Source organism: Bos indicus x Bos taurus, chromosome 19, assembly GCF_003369695.1.
Source record: "Bos indicus x Bos taurus breed Angus x Brahman F1 hybrid chromosome 19, Bos_hybrid_MaternalHap_v2.0, whole genome shotgun sequence".
In the NCBI taxonomy this organism is placed as follows: domain Eukaryota; kingdom Metazoa; phylum Chordata; class Mammalia; order Artiodactyla; family Bovidae; genus Bos; species Bos indicus x Bos taurus.
The window spans coordinates 33,903,393-33,925,258 of NC_040094.1; the positions used below are offsets into that span (position 1 = coordinate 33,903,393).

At 40.4% G+C, this 21,866-nt stretch overlaps 1 protein-coding gene across 1 annotated transcript in view; it reads right to left on the reverse strand.

Moving 5' to 3' along the window:
• Positions 1-21,475, reverse strand: part of TEKT3 (tektin 3) — a 34,656-nt gene extending 13,181 nt beyond the window's left edge. Inside the window, exons 1-4 of the mRNA XM_027518539.1 lie at positions 21,353-21,475; positions 12,453-13,060; positions 9,128-9,211; positions 3,899-3,969 (exon numbers count right to left, since the gene is read on the reverse strand). Coding sequence (XP_027374340.1) covers positions 3,899-3,969; positions 9,128-9,211; positions 12,453-13,031 — 734 coding nt within the window. The 5' untranslated portion in view covers positions 13,032-13,060; positions 21,353-21,475. The remainder of the gene's footprint in view (positions 1-3,898; positions 3,970-9,127; positions 9,212-12,452; positions 13,061-21,352) is intronic.
• Between the last annotated feature and the right edge of the window lie 391 nt (positions 21,476-21,866).

The following is a 21,866-nucleotide window of genomic DNA, read 5'->3' on the forward strand; positions in this document are numbered from 1 at the left end:
TCTCCAACACCACAGTTCAAAAGCATCAATTCTTTGGCGCTCAGCCTTCTCCGCAGTCCAACTCTCACATCCATACATGACCACAGGAAAAACCATAGCCTTGACTAGATGGGCCTTTGTTGGCAAAGTAATGTCTCTGCTTTTGAATATGCTATCTAGGTTGGTCATAACTTTCCTTCCAAGGAGTAAGCATCTTTTAATTTCATGGCTGCAGTCACCATCTGCAGTGATTTTGGAGCCCCCAAAAATAAAGTCTGACACTGTTTCCACTGTTTCCCCATCTATTTCCCATGAAGTAATGGGATCGGATGCCATGATCTTCGTTTTCTGAATTACCATATGTCAAATAGCTAGCTAGTGGGAAGCTGCTCTATAGTACAGGGAGCTCGTGACAACCTAGAGAGGTGGGAATGGGTGGGAGGTGTGAGGGAGGTTCAAGAGGGAGGGGATGTATGTATACCTATGGCTGATTCACATTACTGTATGGCAGAAACCAACACAACACTGTAAAGCAATTATCCTCTAATTGAAAAACAAAAAGGAGCTTCCCCTGGAGATGTCCATACATATGAGTGATGAGAACGCTTTCCAGACTGCCCCTGCTATGGGCAGAAGATGTGTGAGCACACATAACTGGGTATCTGCAGCCCTTCAGGCTGCCCCCCATCTTCCTAACACACAAACCACCCCAGACAGGACACTGGCTTGGAGCAATCTGTCCACATCTGTGCTTCCCTTTCCTTCTTCCTTTTCCTCTTCTACATCCTGACCCCTTTCCCTTCTATTCCTGGAGAGCAATCCCCTGTGGAGTTATTAGGAATTCAGAGTCAGCCTCCTTCCATCTGAAATGACCTCAGTGTGTGGTCACCGCAGGTCTGAGAGGTTTGCCAGGAGATAGAAACCAAGAGTCAAAATGAACCTCCCTGGTAGAAGCCAGTGTGCAGAAAGAGATCAGGAATTGCGGTACCCAAGCTCGTGCCCCAGCGGCCACCCTCCTGGGAAGGAGGAGCCCTTGGGGAGCTCTGAGATGCTATAATCACAGAGTGCCTACTCAGTACCCAGGAAGCAAAGTGGACGAAGCAAAGGTCTCCTCCCCAGAGGAGCATACATCCTACTGCAAGGCAACAGGCAGTCCCCATAAGGAATAGACAAATCCTGTGGCTTGTTAGCAGAACAATTCAGAAAACAACGCAGGAAAAGGGGGCCAGGAATGTGAGTGATGATGTTAAACAGGATAGTCAGGGTAGGACTCCTAGAGGAGGTGGTGCTTGACCCAAGACTTGCAGAGGGAGAACCAGACCAGACAAAGCCTTACTGGCCATTGGAGGGAGTCAGGTTTTTCTCTTAGATGGAATGAGAGACCACTGACTCACATTCTTACAGGATCATTCTGATGTGGGGTTTACAACAGACTTCAGGGGACAGAGAGGTCCCATTAGCAGACACGTGCAGTTACCCAGGTGAGACATGGTGGCGGCTTAGACCAACAGGGCGGGGGTGGGGGACGGGGAGGAGGAGAGCAAGGCTTAGATTCTGGAGATGCTTTAAAGATAAAACCAGGGGAATCTCCTAGGAGATCAGACATCGGTGAAAAAAAAAAAAAACCTGATGCTGAGTCACTGGAATAGCAGGAAGCCATCAGTGGAGGTGGGCGAAATTGAGGGTGGGTGGGGAAGAACACAGAAGGTCTTGCTTAATGTCTGAGTGTCTATTAAACATCCAAGTACAGATATGAAGTGGGTTGTTGGAACTGGGGAGAAAGTTCTGGGCTAGAGTAAAAATTGAGGAGGCAATCGCATAAATCACATACAGGGAGCACCTGAAAGACGCAAAGAACTGGATAATCTTAGTCATTTCTGAATTCTGGTCTCAGCACAGAAAAGCCACCCAGGAAAACCTGCATGGGACTCAACCAGCTGATTTCTAACTTGGCCTGTGGCTTTGGGTACTTCACCAGACCTGTCAGAGCTCTAAATTTTGTGGTTTGTAAAGTAGAAATGATAGCGGCATGCAGGTCATCTGTATTTTGTGAGTTCTAAGTCAGTGCATCCGTGTTCACAGGATGAGAGAAGAGGAAGCTGCCTTCCTGCTGCTTCCCGAGTCCAGTCTCTCGCCTCAGGTACTGGGTTGAATCTCTGGGACTCGAAGACCTTCCTCATCTGTCGTCTGGGACCAAGATGCTCCCCTGGCTTCCTCTCTCGGGCTGACACCCTTGACCTCCTCTGACCTGACTTCAGAACCTCCTTAGGAAGGTCTTCCCTCCATCCACCACCCTAGCACCCAAGACAGGAGAGATCTATGCTGCCATGTTGGTTCCTAATGAGACTCCATTCTCAGCTGAGATCCTTGCTGGTCTCGTTTCTTCATTCATTATTCCTCCCAAGACAAGTAGAGTTGAAACCCCTCTCCCATTGCCTCTACTAGACCAAGTCCAGTAACCATGTTAGGGATTCCAGCCCCCATCTCCTGGATGGAGAAACCATCCCAGGAAATTAGGTGGGCATTTTGGCCACTGTGTATTAAAGAGCAGAGGATATGGAAGATGGGTGGCAGATTTTAGATTATGAAAAAAAATGAAGATTAGGAACTGGACCAGAAGAAAACAGAACAATCATTGGAACCACACTCAACTGATTTTGCAATTTCCAAGGAGCAGAAACCAGAAATTAATATCACAGCTGCTGTATCTTGCATTTATAGCTTAAGTGAACTGTCCACTTACTTAACCAAGCCATGGGAAGTCAGCCATCCATAACCAGTCCTTAGCTATTTCTGAATTTAAAAAGCCCTTTCAATCACAGCTTGAGAGACACCTTAGCCACCTGAACCTGACTGACCTTCACAGCATCCATCCTGAAGGTCAGCAGACTGAGAAAAACCACCACTTTCAGAGCACCTGTTCCCTTGGCTGCATCACACATTACTGCTGACAACATCAGTACAGGCAGAATGATCGTTCCCTTTGTGTGACATATTCCACACTACTTCTTTCCATGGTCATCACCAAATGCATGTTGATCTTTCTAGTCCTTTCAGCCAGTACTTTTTCTATGCTGATAGTTGTTATCAAGGCTTCGAACCCTCCTTTGACTATTCTTCTTTGCCCTCAAACTCCACTATAAATTTTAAGTACCTACTATCTACTATAGAGTCAGACAGAGGAGCTTGGTGGGCTACAGTCCATGCGGTTGCAAAGAGTTGGACCCGACTGAGCGACTGAACTGAACTGAACTATCTACTATTGCCAAGAGAAGAATAATTTGTATTTGGTTAGAGAGGAGGATGGATGAATGATTGCAATGCCATGGATGTAGTGAATGCAAAGATGTCATCACAGCACCAAGGACCATGTACCAGGGTTGCAGGAAACCAGCGAAAGCTGAGTTTTTAAGGAGGAGCAGAGTACATATAAAAGTGAAAGTGAAAGTAGTTCTCAGTCGTGTCTGACTCTGTGCAACCCCATGGACTACAGCCTGCCAGGCTCCTTCGTCCACGGAATTCTCCAGGCAAGAATACTCAAGTGGGTAGCCAGTGCCTTTTCCAGGGGTAAATATAAAAAAGTCATCACTTTTCCAGCTGTTGATCTGAGCATGTACAAGTCAATCTCTTATCAAAAAATAAAGTCTTTTGAGTTAAAAGAAACCTTGGTCATACCTCAATTTAGGGAAAAAATCCTTTCTAAACCATTGCGAAAAAATATTTCTTAAAATAAAAATGTAAAGTAAATATCCCAAGTATTCATCTTAACCTCTAAATAAAAACACATATGTGCATATGGATGTGTGTCCATGTATAAGAAATCCTTACATAAGAAGTTAAGAGAAATCTGATTGGGAGGCAGGGAAGTATAGCTTCATGATAGATATTTTTAATTGTATAGAGAAGTTAAAGTTCTTACGCCAGTTGGGCAATGGCCTTGTCCAAATACAGCTTCATCCTTTCTTGACAACACAGAATAGTATCAACTTCCTACTCAATTGAAAGAAAAGGAACATTAATGTTTTGATTATTGAACATAACGTTCAAAGTCAACAATGTAACAAAACATCAATGAGGAAAACCTTGTTACTGGGAGAATTGTGACATAAAATAAGAAAATAATTTGATACCCCCTTATCTACCTATATGCCCCTACGACATTGCTGTCTCAATAGTAGACTGAAATTCATCCTTTACAGGGTTATAGGGAAATTATATTATGGAACAAGTTGGGACAGGGGTAAAATTTTAGGAGTTTTCTTTATCTTTTATTGCTGGTCTTTAATTAAATCAATGGATCAATGAATCAAATTCTGGTGATGCACAAGGTTGAATTGAATGCATGGCTTCTTCTGTACTAAGTACTCTTCCAAGAAAAGCAAATCTGGGAGGGAAAAGGAGAGCCTAAAAGGCAGTTCTCTCTGAAAGTGCATGTGGCTTTCAAATAACCCAGCTGTATGTTCCAGACAGAGCCCAACCTCCACCCTGGGAGGCCAGCCCTCCCTCGCCCAGCCTCTGCCCTCAGCCCAGCTCCTATACTGGTATAAAAAGCTGCACTATCCTCACATCTGCTTGGCCACACACGTGGTACTTTGATGCTGCTAGAATGTATGTATACACTGTTGACATACATTGTAGCAGAGATTGTTTCAATATTTACTTCCCTTTGAATTTCATATTCACATATCAGAACCCTAAATAGCACCAAGAAGACATTTAAGAAGTGCACATAAGCACTGTTACCACTTTTTCAAGTGAAAAACGATCGCACCATCCTATTGAACAATGAACTCCTGAACACTCTCCGGTGACATAAAACAATACTGTGATAAACAACCTCAAAAACACGTAGACACCACTAATGGGGATGCCTTTTTTCAAGGTTTTGACAAGTGCAGCCAAGTTGCCCTTCAGAAAAGTTAGCCCCAGTTCTTAATCTAGCAATAAATGAAGGTGAATTTCCTCACCCTCACACCCAGCAGACACTATGATTGCTCTCAATCTTTGCCGACGTGACAAGCCCCCCACATAAAAGCACACTTGTTCAGATTTGCATTTTAATATTATGACTATGTATTTGTTCATGATTTGACTTTCTTCTTTTGTGAACCACCTGTTCATGTGCTTGTATACCTTTTCTGCTGTTTTTCTTATTTATAAATATTCTTATGTTTATAATTCAATCTTTTCCCATTATATGTCACAAGTATAACATATGTGTCATAAAATATTTTTTTACCAGTTTGGTCCTTGCCTTTGTATTTTGTGTGTAGTGTTTCTGATACAGACATTTATGATTTCTATGGTGTTAAACTCTTAAAAGTTCCCCCTTTGGGTTTCTGCTTTCATTAATTTGATTTGAAAGTCCTTTTCTCTTCAATGTTAATTATTACTCAACCATATAATCTTCTTATTCTTTCACTGCTTAATTGGTGAACATAAAAATATTATGCCTAGAGCTTATTTCAGTGATAAGCCTCTTGCCTGATCCTCTGATCCTCTGAATGATTGGAGTAAATGAAAAGCTAAATTCCCACAACATGTGACCAAGTTCCCCGACTCTTACAGGCAGCAAGGATGTCTCACGTGTTCTCATCGGAGGTTGTGCGTGTCTTTGATTTTTAGTACTATGCAGTCTTCATCTTTCTCTCTGACCTGGTGTGTGTGTGTATAGCTAGTTCACAGATGTGTTGACCAAGGATCCATGGAATACTGCTGAGAAAACACCACTTGAAACCCAAAATCTCAGCGAGCTTTTATGCTATGTGTATACAATGCACACAGAGGGAATTCCTGGAACTTCAAGTGGAAAAAAACTACATTTAATGAGACACTTGCTATGAGATCCTTCAGCAGTATTTTTTACATCTGAATTTAAATAATGTCATATGATGAACATCATGGTTGGAGGTAGAAGGCTTCGTGGGGATAGGGAATGCCTGAAACCAAAGACTTTTGGAACCTGTTCCCCAATGCTAACACCTACTAATCCATACTCATACATGGGCCTCCAGCAATGCTCCCAGTGGAAGCAAATGCAGGTCAAATGCCATATCCCCTCAACCACCCATGAAAAGAACATGTACAGAAGATGGTGGACACAGACAGAGGGCAGAAATGAGAAAAGCCCAAATGTAATCAGATCAATAGCTACCGCCCGACACCCAGGGAAGCAAACAGAGATCATGGCAGGAAACCCAAGAACAGCATACTAGGAGCCTGGCAAGTGGGCCCACTCCCTCTGGATCCTGAACTTGGGGAAGAACAATAAACCTCATGAATAAAAGGGTCACGGTGACTGCTCTGCATTTCTCAGTCTCAGTGATCAGAATGAATATGTTGTGCCTTAAGATGGAAAGAGAACAAGAAGACACATCCAGGCATTTGAAGAATCTCGAATGAATCCTACTCTTAGAGCAGGTGAAACCTTTGCGAGGCATCTCGTTACAGTTATCCTCTTGGGAGCTATATAGTCTCGGGATGGGGAGAGGGGTTGGGGGATAGAACAGAGACTTCACAGCCTTTGGCTTCCCCTCACCTCAAGCAAAACCCTGCCTTGTTGCCTCACACTCCTGGGTCTTGGGTGGGATAGTGGTTAAAGACACTTTGGCATCAGTTAGCCCAGCTCCAAGGCTGGCTTTGCAGATGCTGGGACCAAAGGCAAGTTATAAACTAAGGGAGATAACACTTACCTCTCTAGGCTGCAGGGTAGATAATTACATGCCTCACAGGTGAAAAGTTCTCAATAAGACGTGGACCTTACAACATGACATAGGTCACAGTGCGTGACTTACAACTTGATCCTCATGCACAATGTGGGCTCCGCCCTATTCTCAGCTGAGGGACATCGGCCAGGTCACAAGAACCCTGAATGCTGACCACACGTGTGGCTGTGTGCTGACTCGGCTACAGCCTGAACTGTGGACATACAGTCATTTCTGGGACCTCACTGTTAAACCCAGACCCTGCTTCTAGCGGACTGTCATTCTATGTATCCACGTTAACTGAGCCTTTTTAAGTTTGGGGAAAGTGGGTCATAACATGCTCTTAACAGACAGTTACTAAAATCAAACTTTAAAAATCAAATTGTAAGTCCGATTGTATCTGGAATCTGGATGACGGCAAATATCACCTATAGGAGTGGACACTCCATTTCTTTGTGGGGTTGTTTTTGTTGTGGTTTTTGTTGTTGTTGTTGGGGGTTTTGTTTTGTGGAATCTTAGTTTCCCAATCAGGAATCAAACCCATGCCCCCTGCAGTGGAAGTGTGGAGTCTTAACCACTGGACCACCAGGGTTTCTATATACAGTGTTTTGTAATGATAATACTCTCAAATTCTCACGTATCCTTGAGTTTGGGATGCAGAAGGTGTTTCCTTAGAGATCTGCATTCTCAGTATTTGCTCCTCCATCACTTGAAGTTGACCCATCACCCGGTTAGTTGTGAGGGGGCTGTAGTCCCCCAACCTATTTAGAGGCGGAAATCCCAGATAGGGAAGGCATGTCTTGCTACTGGTGGTGAGAACCCAGCCAGACATTCTCTCCATGCTGGCATCAAGTTTCTATTCAATACTGTCTCGGAGCAGAATCCTCCTTGGACAGAGTCATAGAACCAGTAACAGGCCCCTCAATAGGAAGGGAAGGCAGAAGGCATCATGGTCCAAGAACAGTTCACTTTCAGGCTTCATGAACATGAACGAAAAAATGAGTTACCAACAGACATATGTTTGGCACTTGGGGATGCAGAATGAATGCTTAATAGAGTATGCAAACTGAAAAACAGAAACGGGAAGAGTACCAGGTACATAAGAGCTGAAACCTTTAAGGAATGGCAGAGACCTTGTGAGAGAGAGCCTAGGAGGTAAGGTCAGAGAATGGAGAACAAAATCATCTTTAGTTGGTGGAAGGTGGAAGAGAGCCTAATGGGAGGACCAGCACCATACATCAGATATAACTATAAGCTTCTGGATGGCAATTTTGCTGCATGTCCCCTTTGACAAATCAATTGGATTTTCAAAAATGTATTCTAAAGAAATAATCAGAAATACATACAGTTATTAATACTGTGCCTGTACGAGGGCAAGGGCCACTTGGAAATCTCTGTACCTTTCTCTCTATTTGTCTGTGAACCTAAAAATGCTCTAAAACATTGTCTTAAAAAGTAGCACTGCCTTTCCAAATCTACATTTAAGAATAAACACCATTGAGCGTGTATCCCACCAAAAAAAACACTGTTCAAATTCATAGATATAGTATAATTCTAATCTTGAAGATACGTTTGTGTGTCTTCAGACTGGGTGACATCTATCTAAGCGTGATTAAGAAAAAGACCAAAACACTCTAAAATGAATAGTCATTCCTAACTGAACTTTGAGTGATTTTTATCTTTTCTTTTTTTATCTTCTTTATCTATTTTTATATTTATTGCATTTTTCAAATTCCCTCAGGAAATATCTATTATTTTTATAACCTCCCCCAAATATACCTTTATAAAAAAAATAACACTCATAGCACAGGGAACTATATTCAATATCTTGTAAAAAACCATAATAGAAAAGAATATGAAAATAAATATATACATGTGTATATTTTATACACACACACACTCATATATGAATCACTCTGCTGTACACCAGAAGCTAACGAAGTGAAAGTTGCTCAGTCGTGTCCGACTCTTTGTGACCCCATGGACTATATATATAGTACATGGAATTCTCCAGGCCAGAAATACTGGAGTGGGTAGCCTTCCCCTCCTCCAGGGCATCTTCCCAACCCAGAGACTGAACTCAGGTCTCTCACATTGCAGGCACATTCTTTACCAGCTAAGCCACAAGGGAAGCACAAGAGTTCTGGAATGGGTAGCCTATCCTTTCTCCAGCGGATCTTCCCAACCCAGGAATCTAACCAGGGTCCTCTGCATTACAAGTGGATTCTTTACCAACTGAGTTATCAGGGAAGCCTGTTGTAAATCAACTACATTTCAATAAAAAAATTAAATGTATTTTTTTCTAAATGCTATAAATATCTGATACTACAACTCCATACTTATAAGTGTCTTTATGTAACATCATTTTTGTTTCTATACAGTAAATGGTAAATGCACATTTGCAAGTAAGTTTCTTATTATTGAAGGATTTGCCCCATATTTACCGTCAGCAGCTCTTTTTCCACTTCATCATGAACTAGATCAATTCCCATTCTCTTCTCTCGATGAAATAGACATTCTCGGGCTACCTACAGACACAGAAATAATGGGAAAAACGAATACAAACTGACTGAAATCAGTGACCAGCGCTTCTAATAACCTGTTTCTAAGACAAGTCAATAAATACTCCCAATACCAACTTTTCAAGCCATTTTGGTGGAAACCAAACAAGAAACTCACTGTGACAACTAAATGAATCCTTACTGCTGGTGAAAAGGTAAAGAATTTGAAAAATTACTTGTTTGAAAAATTACTTATTTGGGAAGTTGACAAAATGAAGCAGATGGTGTCCTACTTAATCCTCACAGATCATCTGAGAAAATTATTTGGCATTAATTCCTTCTAGAGAATAGTTCAATAACCCAGATCATAGTCTTCAAGATATTATTTCTAAATATTTTCTACTGAGAAGTGAGAGGAATAAACAAGTGATTATTTAAAGACACCAAAACATTTGTGTAGCCAAAAATCCAGGTGATTGTTAAGTACCATTTATTGCTTTCCTAATTATAAAAAAATACACTTTAATCATTAGAAAAAAAGAAGTTGAAAATTTTATTCATACTCTTATCACCACTGTGTTTGTTTTTAACAAAACAGAAGTTATAATGCCCTCATAATTTTACATTTTAGGATCGATATTAAATAGTAGACCTGAAATATTGTCTTTGAGACAAAGTATGTTAATGACTCCAATAGAAAACAGCTTAGGTAGCCAACAACTAAATTATGTATGAAAGAACTTTATGTGTTAAAATACTGTTTTTCAAAGAGTATTTCATGTCATGGGATGACTGTATAATGTTAAAATTTTTTAAAGCATAAAACATAATAGTATGTATACCATAATCTGGATATAATATCATTGAACAAAATCTTGGAGTGAATCTCTAATTTTTTAATAGTACAATGTACACTTACTAGAAGATGAATTAATGGGTTGAAGGAAACTCTGATTTTAATATGTATTACACAAAATTGCTTTCCAGCAAGTTTATACTCATCCATAGTCTACTAACAATATATGGAGTATCTGTCTTCTACATTTTTGCTGACCCTATACATTATCAGTTTTCATTTTTGCAAATTTGAATGAGCCAAAGAGGTTTACTTCATGCCTTAGCTTGCATTTGTTTCAGCTTGGATGTTTATCATTGAGTTTTAATATTTTTTCTTACATACAGTGGACCATCAGTATATCATCTTTTGAGATGTATCTGTCACGTGACTAATTCTCATTTTAATTAGGGTCTTCTGCTACTGTGCTAATTGTAAATGTTTAAACACACAAGATATCTGGACCAAAAAAACTGCAGAAAAGAAATTTAAATTATACCCATCTTATGGAAATCAGTCATTACTGAAAGGAATGGTAAGGGAAGAAATTTAATCTTCTCTGGAATTAAGTAAGTGGCTATCATTTTAAGGGTTCATTAAAGTGGGAGTGGCGAGGGATGTAAAACAGACCAGAAATTCTCAAAATGATCCAGAGCTCAGAGAAAGTACAGAAGGACTTCTGATCCCCAAAAACAATTCATGATAAGTTCATTTAAAACAATCTCGTTAGCGTGCTATAGACCTTTCTCAGCGTTTCTGTGGTTCTGTGTATTTGTGTGCACTTGTGTTCAGTGGGGAGGAGGCACAGTGAGAAGTTACAGTGTGGGGGAGGGGTCTCCAGCAAACCCTCCAACCCACTAGACTTCTAGCTCCTCAATACTCTAATCTCTTCTACTACAGATGCCATAAAATAAGACCTACTGGAAATGCTTATCACTTGGAAAATGAGTTATACAAACATGGAGTAAAATGGTGTTAGCCTTGTCCATCCACATACATACAACTTCTCAAATAATTTATCATTTGCACATCTTCAAAGACAGAATGTTTTCTTTCAATGGTAGTGGATAGAATGGGGTTGGGGTAAGGGGGCGGGGGGCGGGCGGGGTAGGGAGCAACATCACTCAGAGGGTTAGTGGTAACTGGATCTCCACTCAGAAGCCTAATCAGAGGCCAGTAACCAGATGAAAGGCTGCCTCCAAGACCACAACTGGCTCAACCTCCATCCCATTTCTCTATTTAATCAAACTCATTCCATCTCCTAAGAAGGTCTCATTTGATCATTTCACTGTGCCCCAAAGTGGAATCACCACATGCACACCGAAGGCATGTGTGTTTCATGACATGTGTTTCATGACATAGACTAAAAGAACAGCTTATCTTTTTCCTTTCAAACAATGTTTATGTTATACAATGGACAGCAATGACCAAGCAGCCTATTTAAGAGATGGGAAAATGGCATTTTCACCATAAAATACTGTGTGTCCTAAGAATGTTGCTTTTTCATACTGTTTATGGGGTTCTCATGGCAAGAATACTGAAGTGATTTGCCATTCCCTTCTCCAGTGGACCACATTCTGTCAGAACGCTCCACCACATATGGTGGGAGAGCTGGACTACATGTATGTATGGATGGATGTGAGATACAGTAATGTATGGATGTGAGAGTTGGACCATAGAGTAAGCTGAGCACTGAAGAATTGATGCTTTGGAACTGTGGTGTTGGAGAAGACTCTTGAGAGTCCCTTGGATGGCGAGGAGATCAAACCAGTCAATCCTAAAGGAAATCAGTCCTGAATATTCATTGGAAGGACTGATGCTGAAGTTAAAACTCCAATACTTTGGCCACCTGTTGTGAAGAACTGACTCATTGGAAAAGACCCTGATGCTGGGAAAGACTGAAGCGGGGAGGAGAAGGGGACAACAGAGGATACGATGGTTGGATGACATCACCGACTCAGTGGACATGTAATTGAGCAAGCTCCGGGAGTTGGTGGTGGACAGGGAAGCCTAGCATGCTGCAGTCCATGCGGTCACAAAGAGTCGGACACAACTGAGTGACTGAACTGAAGAATGTTGTTTTAATTAGCCTGTATGAAGAATTTTCTCTTCTTTTTTTTTTTTTTTGGCTGTGCCACTGGGCCTGCAGGAGATCTTTGTTCTCTAATCATGGGTTTTACCAGTGACCTCAACAGTGAAAACACAGAGTCCTAACCACTGGACCACCAGAGAATCCCCAAATTCTTTCTACTTAAACGCTGTTCTGAAAAATGTGTGAAAAATAGCAGTGGTTTTATCATCAATGAAACCTGTTACAGATATATTGATAGGGGCTTGGCACCTACAGGTTAAGTGGAATATACTGCAATAGATAAATGATCTTGACAATTCAATGACTGGGTTATAATCCTTTTAATAAAGTCTTATATTTACCTGAAGAGGGGCTTCTGTCTCCATCAAAGCCCTCTCCAATCTTTTCTTAATGTCAGTTAGTTCATTTGTCTCTCCAATCATTGCATCCAACTCATGAATGATTTCAGATTTCCAAAACCCTATGTCGTTGACTCGTTCTCCCAAATTTTGGGTGGAGTCTGCCTGGGTTTTTCTTGTTTGTTGGTATTTGTCTTGAATCAGGCGAGATGTGTCCACCCTTAGTCTCTCTGAATTGTGTCGGGAAGTGTTGGACTCTTGAAAGTTGGTTAGGTTGGACCTGTACCAATCGTCAGGTGTATACCTGGTGAAGAGAGTGGTTCTGTTGGAGACAAAAGGTAGCATGGTGCTCTCGGACACCCTCTGAGATCTGGTGCAGTACGGGTCCAAGGTTGGCCAGTTGGAGGCTGCTTTGTAGTATGTGCTTGGTCTCCAAGGCAGGCTCAGGCTATGGGTCAAATTGTAGTGAGGAAAGCGATCCCTGTAGGTTGAAGCCATGGTACTGATGGCTGGTAGGAAGTTGGTTGGTGTTGGTCTAGGGTGGGCATAAGTTGCTGTTAAGGTAGAACCTAGAAGCTCCATGATGCTCAAACACTATTTGTAAATTTCTCCTGTTTAAAAGAGGTTGGGGGGTGGGGGTGGGGAGCAAAAATAGATAGTCACATAAACTAACTTAGGCAAAAACTTACACATAAAAGGTCACATCTGGCTTACTATAATTAGCAGTGATAAAGTATTAGATATTTGTTTTAATTCAATGTCCACCTTTACTAGTGATAACATACCCCAATTTTTTTTAATCTCTGTATCTCTAGACTGTATTCAAATCACATTTTTGTAGATTGGCCATTTGAGTTTTTGAAATATTTTTTTTTAATTATGAGAGTAACATTGTCTTGTAACAGATTCAAATCAAGAGCCTGAACCATGCTTTTTAACAGATTGGGTTCAAATCTTGGCTGAGCTCTTTACTAGGTGTGACACCTTGTGCAAATGATTTAACCTCTCTGTGCCTCATCTCTAAATTGGGAATAATAATAGCAATCACTACTTTGGATTCCTGTGAGCAGTATTAGCAGCAAGGGGTTACTTAGTATTCTCCTGCCCCAGCCCGAATGGAGCTTCCTAAATAAACATGCAATCAGAGAAGCAATGGCAAGTATGGAAACACAGGTCAAGGAAGTACCCTGATACCCTTTTCCTGGCAACTTGCCACTTCCAATATACACAGACATGTAACTCAGCCCCTGCAGGGCTATGAGGATTGAGGAGGACGAGGCTGAGTGTTTGGAATACTTCGCACAGTTCCAGGCACAAAGTAAATGCTCAATAAATGTTAACTTTAAAAACTACTAGTGTAGAGGAATAAACAAAGTTTATCCATTCTTTCCCATCAAAAAACTACTCTTCAGAAGTATACATTGTGAATAGTTCATTAATAGTTTCATCTTTCCAGATTTTTCCTTTTCTTATACTAACACATATACTACTTTAAAATCCATATACATCTCCTAACATACATACGCACAGGGCTTTTTAATACAAAAACTGAATTATCGTAATCATTATATGTATCATTCCAATAACATGCATTTTTTAAAATAAATGTATTTTGGATCTCTCTCCTTATTAAAACATATAGATGCACTTCATCCTTTTGGGGAGCTTCCCAGGTGGTGCCAGTGGTAAAGAACCCATCTGCCAATGCAGGAGATGTAAGAGACACAGGTTCGATCCTCAGGTCGGAAAGATCCCCTAGAGGAGGGCATGGCAGTCCACTCCAGTGTTCTTGACTGGAGGATCCCATGGTCAGAGGAACCTGGAGGGCCACAGTCCATAGGGTCGCAAAGAGTAGGACACAACTGAAGCCACTTAGCACACCCCTTTTCACCAGCTGAAAAGTATTCTATTGTCTGGAATTTGAGGTCACTGTCAGTCCACAAAGCCAAGGATGCCATAGACTATGACATACATTCAGCATCTAAATGTCATTCTACTTGGGGGTTAATGTCTATGGACTCATTTACTGAAAATAAAAAATAATATCAGATCTGATTTTGTAGTCTGCTCAAAAAAAAAAAACAGACAAACAAAACAAAAACAAGTTCAACGATTCTTTAAATAGCTGTTTTGACACCATTCCTACCCAAACCACAAAATAATCTATTTGTCAAACTGTAGCTAAATCAAAATCCACTCAGACCACATGTGATGAAACAGCTACCCGCCGCCACAGGTGGTATCTCCCACCACACTAGCTCCCTGACTATTTCCTACTTCTCCCCTCCCTCAGCCCCCTAATGCCTTATACTGGCCAAGCTGAGGTTACAACAGAAAAAACAAAAGCCTTAACAACCACTTTCCATTGTGAATCTCTGTTTGAAACACACTGCTTTTTGAAAAAGCAAATTCAAAGTAACTTGAGACCTTAGGGTCCTCGTGGCTACTTTTAGTTTCAACCTCTTGCTCAAGTCCCATATAGAAATAAACTGGTCAGTTTCCTTTGAGCCAGAAGCTTCAAGTAAGACTAGACCACTCTTGACCGGCTTTTTTTAATTACTGACAATGAATCGAAAAGTTAATGTCACACTTGGTTCTTCAGCCATGGAATTCCAGGTGTAGAATTACTACATGTATTTAATCAACACCTTTGATGTTGAATCTTAAGGCATTTCAATCCATGTTTGTCAAATATTGGACCATGAGTCATCTACTCCAAAGGGTGATATGTGAAAGGCTGAGGTTCACAAGCCAGAGACCTATGAATCAAGAAAATCAATATGGCTTGAAAAAGCATCCAGTGATATTTTACAATTAGAGATGGGATATAATTTAAAACCTGGAATCTGCAGTATAAACTCAGTTGTTTAAAAAGTTCCCAGATATAGAGCTCCTCACATATGGCAGTAAGTTTCACATGAGAGACAATATTCTCTCTCTATTCCATACTCCAATATTCCATATTCTAACTCCAGTAGGCCATCTTATCAGTCATGACTCTGCTCAATTGCTCAGTCGTGTCTGACTTTTTGTGACCCCATGAACTGTGGCCTGACAGGCTCCTCTGCCCATGGAATTTTCCAGGCAAGAATACTGGTGTGGGTTGCTGTTTCCTATTCCAGGGGATCTTCCTGACTCCAGAGCTCGAATCCATGACTCTTGTGTCTCCCGCATTGACAAGTGGATTCTTTACCACTCCACCACCTGGGAAGCCCTATAAGTCATTTAGGAAGGCCTAATAAAAGACAACAGCATGGTAATTTTTTTCCCCACATTGGCCAAGAAAATTAAGAATCTCATGGCCCATAAAATACTTAACTCAAAATAGATTTCTGCCTTCAACCAGGATAGAGCAATAAAAAGTAGACTTAGCCTCTTCCAACTAAAAAACTAGACAAAATATACGCAGCAACTGTTTTCAGGCAGCACAGGACTCCAAGCCCTGAGAGAAGAGAAACAAATACGGTGAGCCCTCTGATCACCTGGAGGCAATTTCCAGACCACGGGGAAAACAGATGAAAACCAAACAGCCTGGACGCTCTGACCTCAATTTGCGAGTTTAGGAAGAGGTCAGAATTTGGAAAGTCTGAGACAGCTGGAAGTTGTGATGCAGGGTTCTGGAATAAAATGATTTATGCAGAAACAGAGCTCCATAAATCTATGCAGGGTCCAATTGAGTCTTTGCTGAGTAATAGACTGTACAGACATCAAGACACATTCCACAGACCTTAGCAAAGAATGATGGCAGTGTTGTTAGCTGAACAATTCTTAGAGCCAGAGAAAGCACAGAGACATTTTGAACCCAGACCAGCTGGAGTAGAAACCTGTTAGTGATCACCTACAGCATTCGGTGGAGACCCCAGAGAGGTCACTCATTAGAATGGGACTGATACCTCTAGAATGAAGGTACTAAAGACTCTAGCAAAGCTTGAATACAGGCCTCAAAGAACTGAAGCTAACCCACAAGTAAAGTGCCTGACAACACCAAGATGCTGAAACATATAATATCACAACGTCCAGCACCCAATCAAAACCATCCAGACATGCCAAGAAGCAGAAAACTGTGACCCATAAATAAAAGTCAGTCAACAGAAACAGGCATAAAAATGGAGGAAATGTGATGGAGATAGAAAACTATGTACAAGTATTTAAAGAAAGATGAGAACGTAATAGAGATATGGAAGACTTAAAAAAGAACCAAATGAAACTTTAAGGATAATGTGAAACAGATTCATCAGTCCAGGTTCAATGCATGAGACAGGGTGCTCGGGGCTGGTGCTGGGGATGGGGATGACCCAGAGGGATGGGATGGGGAGAGAGGTGGGAGGGGGGTTCAGGATGGGGAACACATGTCCACCTGTGGCTGATTCATGTCAATGTATGACAAAAACCACTACAATATTGTAAAGTAAATAGCCTCCAATTAAAGCAAATAAATTTTTTTAAAAAGAAACTTTAAGGATAAAACATACAATATATATTTTCACAATTTCACTGGATTGGATTAATTGCACAATAGACACCAGAGAAGCAAAGATTAGTGAGCTTAAATCTAACCAAACCAAATCACAGAGTTTTTTAATTAACTGAAAAAAAAATGAAAGGGGGCTCAGTAAACTATGGTATAATATCAAGTGGTCTAACATCATGTACTCGGAATGTCATATTGGGAGGAGAGGAGACAAAATATCTAAAGAAAAAATGGCAGCGAATTTCCCAAATTTGGTGAAAACTATAAACCCCTAGGTCTAAGGAGCTCCACACACTCCAAGAGGATAATAAGTACATGCCTGTGTGTGTGCACACACACCACCACTACAATCACCTCCTCAAGGCTCATCTTAATAAAAGTTCTGAAAGTCCACAATAAGGAGAAAACTTTTAAATCAGAGGAAAAAACACATTAGGTAGGCAAGAAAAAAAATAAGTGAAGAATTCTCAGAAGCTCTGCAAGCCAGAAGACCATTAAACAACCTCTTTAAAGGACTGGAAGAAACTGTAATCCTAGAATTCTATTCCAGTGAAAGTATTCTTCAAAGATGAAGTTGAAAATAGAAGTTTTTCTTAATAAAAGAGCAAAAGCCAAGAAAATTCAGCAGCAGCAGAACTGCAGTAAGAGACTTGGTAAAGGAAATTCTTCAGGCAAAAGGAGATTATACCAGATGGAAACTTGAATCTGCCCAAAGGAATGAAGTGTCAGAAATGTTAAGTATGTGTGCTAATAGAAAAAAAAAAAAAAAAAACCTTTTCTAACTCTTAAATTTCTTTAGAAGATGGTTGTTTAAAGTAAAAATAATAAAAAATATACTGTGAAGTTTATTATAAAAAAACAAAAGTTGTATGATAATAATAGCACAAATGATGGGAGAGCTGAAATGGAAAACTACTACTGTAAGGTCTTATGATTAAATGGAATAATGTTATTTAAACATATACTGCAATAAATCAAAAATGCATACTGTAAACTTTAGAGCAGCAGTTCTCAAAACATGATCCAGGAAACCATAGGCTTGCCTCAGACCTCCTCTGGGGTGACAAGGTCAAAATTATTTTTATAGAAAATACCCAGATGCAATTTGCCTTTTTCATTCTTGTTCTCTCACAAACGTACGCTAGAGGTTTCCAGAAGTGACATTATATGTGCTATCACGACAGACAATACAGAAATAGATATGAGAGCCGGATAAGAGTAATTTTAAAACTTTACCAAAAATGTAAAACAACACCACTCTTCTCAATTTGTTTCAGAAAACATGGTTTTTCAATGGAAAGTGTTATTTATGCTACTAAGAGGCTTTCGTCATTATTTTTTAAAGAGTTAGTATTTTTAATTTCTCAATTTTAATTTCTAATAAGTATCAACAGTGTAATTAAATTAAAGCTCTACAGGATATGTTCTCTGACCATATCAGAGTTAAACTAGAAATCAATAGTAGAAAGGTATTTGGAAAATCTTCAGAAAGTAGGAAACTAAACAACACATTTCTAAATATCCTTTGGGTCAATGAAGAAATCACACAGGAAATTAGAAAATATTTTGAACTGAATGAGAATAAAAAACAGACCATATCCAATTTATGAAATGCAGCTAAGTGTATTTTGAGTGAGGCTTTTAGCTTTAAATGCTTATACTAGAAAATAATGAGCTAAAATCAATGATCTACACTTTCATGGTAATGGCTAGCAAAAAAAAAAAAAAAAGAAAGCAAAGTAAACCCAAAGTAGAAGTAATAAAAGTCAATGAAATAGAAAATGAACAAATTTTTGGAAAGCAATGAAATCTTAACAGTAAAATTGATAAACCTCTTGCAAGACTGATCCAGATTTTAAAAAGGAGAAGACAAAGTACTACCAGAAATGAAAGAGGGAATACTACTAAAGACCTTGCAAACATTAGAAAGTTAATAAGGTGCTATTACTAACAACCGTATGCCAAGGAATTTGACAACAGAGAGGAAATAGACACAATTCTTTAAAAACACAACCAACCAAAATTAACTGGAAGAAAAAGGTAACCTAAATAGCTATATAGGAATTAAAGAAATTGAATATGTAACTTAAAATTTTTCTTCAAAAAAAACTTCAGGCCCAGATGGGTCCAATGATAAATTCTACCAAAGTTTTAAGGAATAATATCAGTTTTTAAAAGCCCATCACTTACTTGGGTGATGTGCCTTTCACAATATTTAAATTATTTTCTAAGTTCTAACTCAGCCTCTTCCCAAGAGGCCATGAGCAGCACATACTAAGATCATTAACTGATGCTATAAATATCTCATATTTGCAAGCAAACTAAACAAATTCTTTGGGAAGATGACTGAAAATAGCTGTGGAAAAATTCATCCCCTAAATCATGCAATTGTTTTTTTTTTTTTTTGCTTTTAGTCATGACCAAAAGGCATTTTAAGAAATAAGACCTGTTACAAAGTCAAATACAGTATTTGACTGTATTCACTGAAGGTGGGGTCAATAGTTATTTACATACTGGAAAAATGCTATAATAGTCTTCTATAAATATTAACATGCTAAAATATAATTAATCCAACAGAGATTGTAAGTCCGGGAAAGCTCTATTTAAAACCCAAAAAGTGGCCTCAAGTTGGAGAAAAACATTAGCACATTTAGGCAAGGCTTTAAGATCATAAATATTTTAATGTATAAAAACCTATAAATTATAGTCTACAGAAGGCATGACAAGGACAGAAAGTTTCCATGAATTGTTTCACACCTTGTCTCAGATCAGTGCCCAGCACAGGCTTGAAAGAATCACACAAAACCTGTTTCTTTGGCCATATGTATTTAATTACAATTTCAAGCTGAAACAGAAATAAAACACTGCCCTTAACACATTAATAAGTACCAGACTTGAAGAAATTATATCATATTTCAATGTTTAAGTAATTTCTCCCTATGCATATATTAAATAAGAATGCAGGAAAGGTTTAATAACTCTTTCTTCTAAAATAAAAGCTTGATAAGAAACTCTCTTCATTGCTCGTGAGAGTATAAATCACTACACATTGAAGAACTACATATGGGCCAGTATCTATTAAAATGGAAAATGCGCATTCTCTAAAAACCAAAATTCAATATATATTATATATACACACATAAATACAAAAACCCAAGTTTGTATACAATCAGAATGTACAAGAATATGCTTCTAGTAGTTTTTAAAAGGGAAGAGCCTGAAAGTCCATCAATAGGAGTATGCATGCGTAATTTGTAGTAAATTCATGCCAGAGTTATCACACAACAGTTAAAAGCAATGACCTAGAGCATGCATAGAATGGTATCATTATATAACTGTTCAAAAGGACACTATATATTGGTTTCTGGATAAATACCTAAGGAGTAAAAGTATAAAAATATGCAGAGTATAAATAAACACTATATTCTGGTAGGTGGGGAAGGAGAAAAAGGACATGAAATTCCCAAGGGACACATAAGCGGCCTCTTCCGTGTCTGTAACAGCTGTTTGGTTTTTTGTTTTATTTTTTTAAACAAGGCGTACATGCATGCTTGAACACTTTATTTTGTGAAATACTTTCTTTTAAAAAGAAAAAGATTTTATCAAAACACTTGGCCTATAAGTCAAACAATTTGCTTGCTTTTTTCACAATAGCCAAATGAGTAATTTTATCCATTTCTAAAGGACTGAGCAGCTTCCCTTTCACTTTTCACTTTCATGCATTGGAGAAGGAAGTGGCAACCCACTCCAGTGTTCTTCCCTGGAGAATCCCAGGGACCTGGGATCCTGGTGGGCTGCCGTCTCTGGGGTCGGACACGACTGAAGCGACTTAGCAGCAGCAGCAAAATGTTTATTTACCTACACCTACACAAGAATCCAGGGAGAAAAAAGGGACTTGGTGTAAACTGTCAAAATACAAGTGAGCACGTCATAGCTAGAGCTAAACAGAAAAGGCCATGGACAGTGAGCAACTGCCATGATCTGAATTTCAGCACCTCTTTGACAGGCCAGGTGAGTGCTTGTCCAGCCCCCGCCTTGTCTGCATTCTGAAGACCTGGGTAAGGAATCCGGGAGAACAAGGACCAAGGTTGGGGCACCGCACAGGTAACAGGTGTAAGATATTATACTTAGGGCCTGGGATTCTGACGTCCCCTTCCTGGTTCTGCATTTAGAAATAACTTCTCAATCCTTGAAAAGCATCAGAAATATGCATTAGGAAGGCTTGGGGGACTGGGTAAGGGTGCCTGTGGGTGTGTATAGTTTTTATTTGGAAGGGTGGGAGGAGAGAAGTGAAGATGGACGGGGAGGTGAGAATTCCAGGGTTTCCAAGACTTCACCCCGAATTCGGAGGCCAGACGTTGGAGTGCGAATCGGGGCGGGGGCGCTGTAGGGGTCGTCCCAGAGGCAGTCAGGAGCCCACGGGACCACTCACCTGTCAGGGGTGCCGGACCAGGGGCAGGGAAGTGGGCGGTGAGCGGGAGGGGTCGCAATGGGAGGGGTCGCAGCCCCACCACCTACAACCCGCTGAGGCTCCGAGGATCGGCCCCGCCCTGGCCCCGCCTATCCCGCCTGTGACGTCAGCGCCCACGGGCCACTCAACGGCCGCCGCTGAGGGCATGCCGAGGCAGCCGATTGGCCGGTGGAGAGAGAGAGGCGGGTGGTGGGAGGTGGAGGGAAGAGGGAAACCCGGCGGGCTGGTGATGGTTGCCATGGACGCTCTGACGCGTAGTAACCACGGCTCCCTGGAGACCTCGAGACGGGAGGGGTGAAGGGGTGAGGGATTCCCCGCCAGATGTTGGTGGTCCATGCTAGGAATGCTGACAGGCACCCACATTTCCACCTGCTTCGCTCCATGAAGGGATTATCCAGCGAGCTTTCCGCATTTCCTCACTCTCAGGAAATGATTTGGAGCTTCTGTAAATAGGAGTCCTCGCTGTTTGGACAGG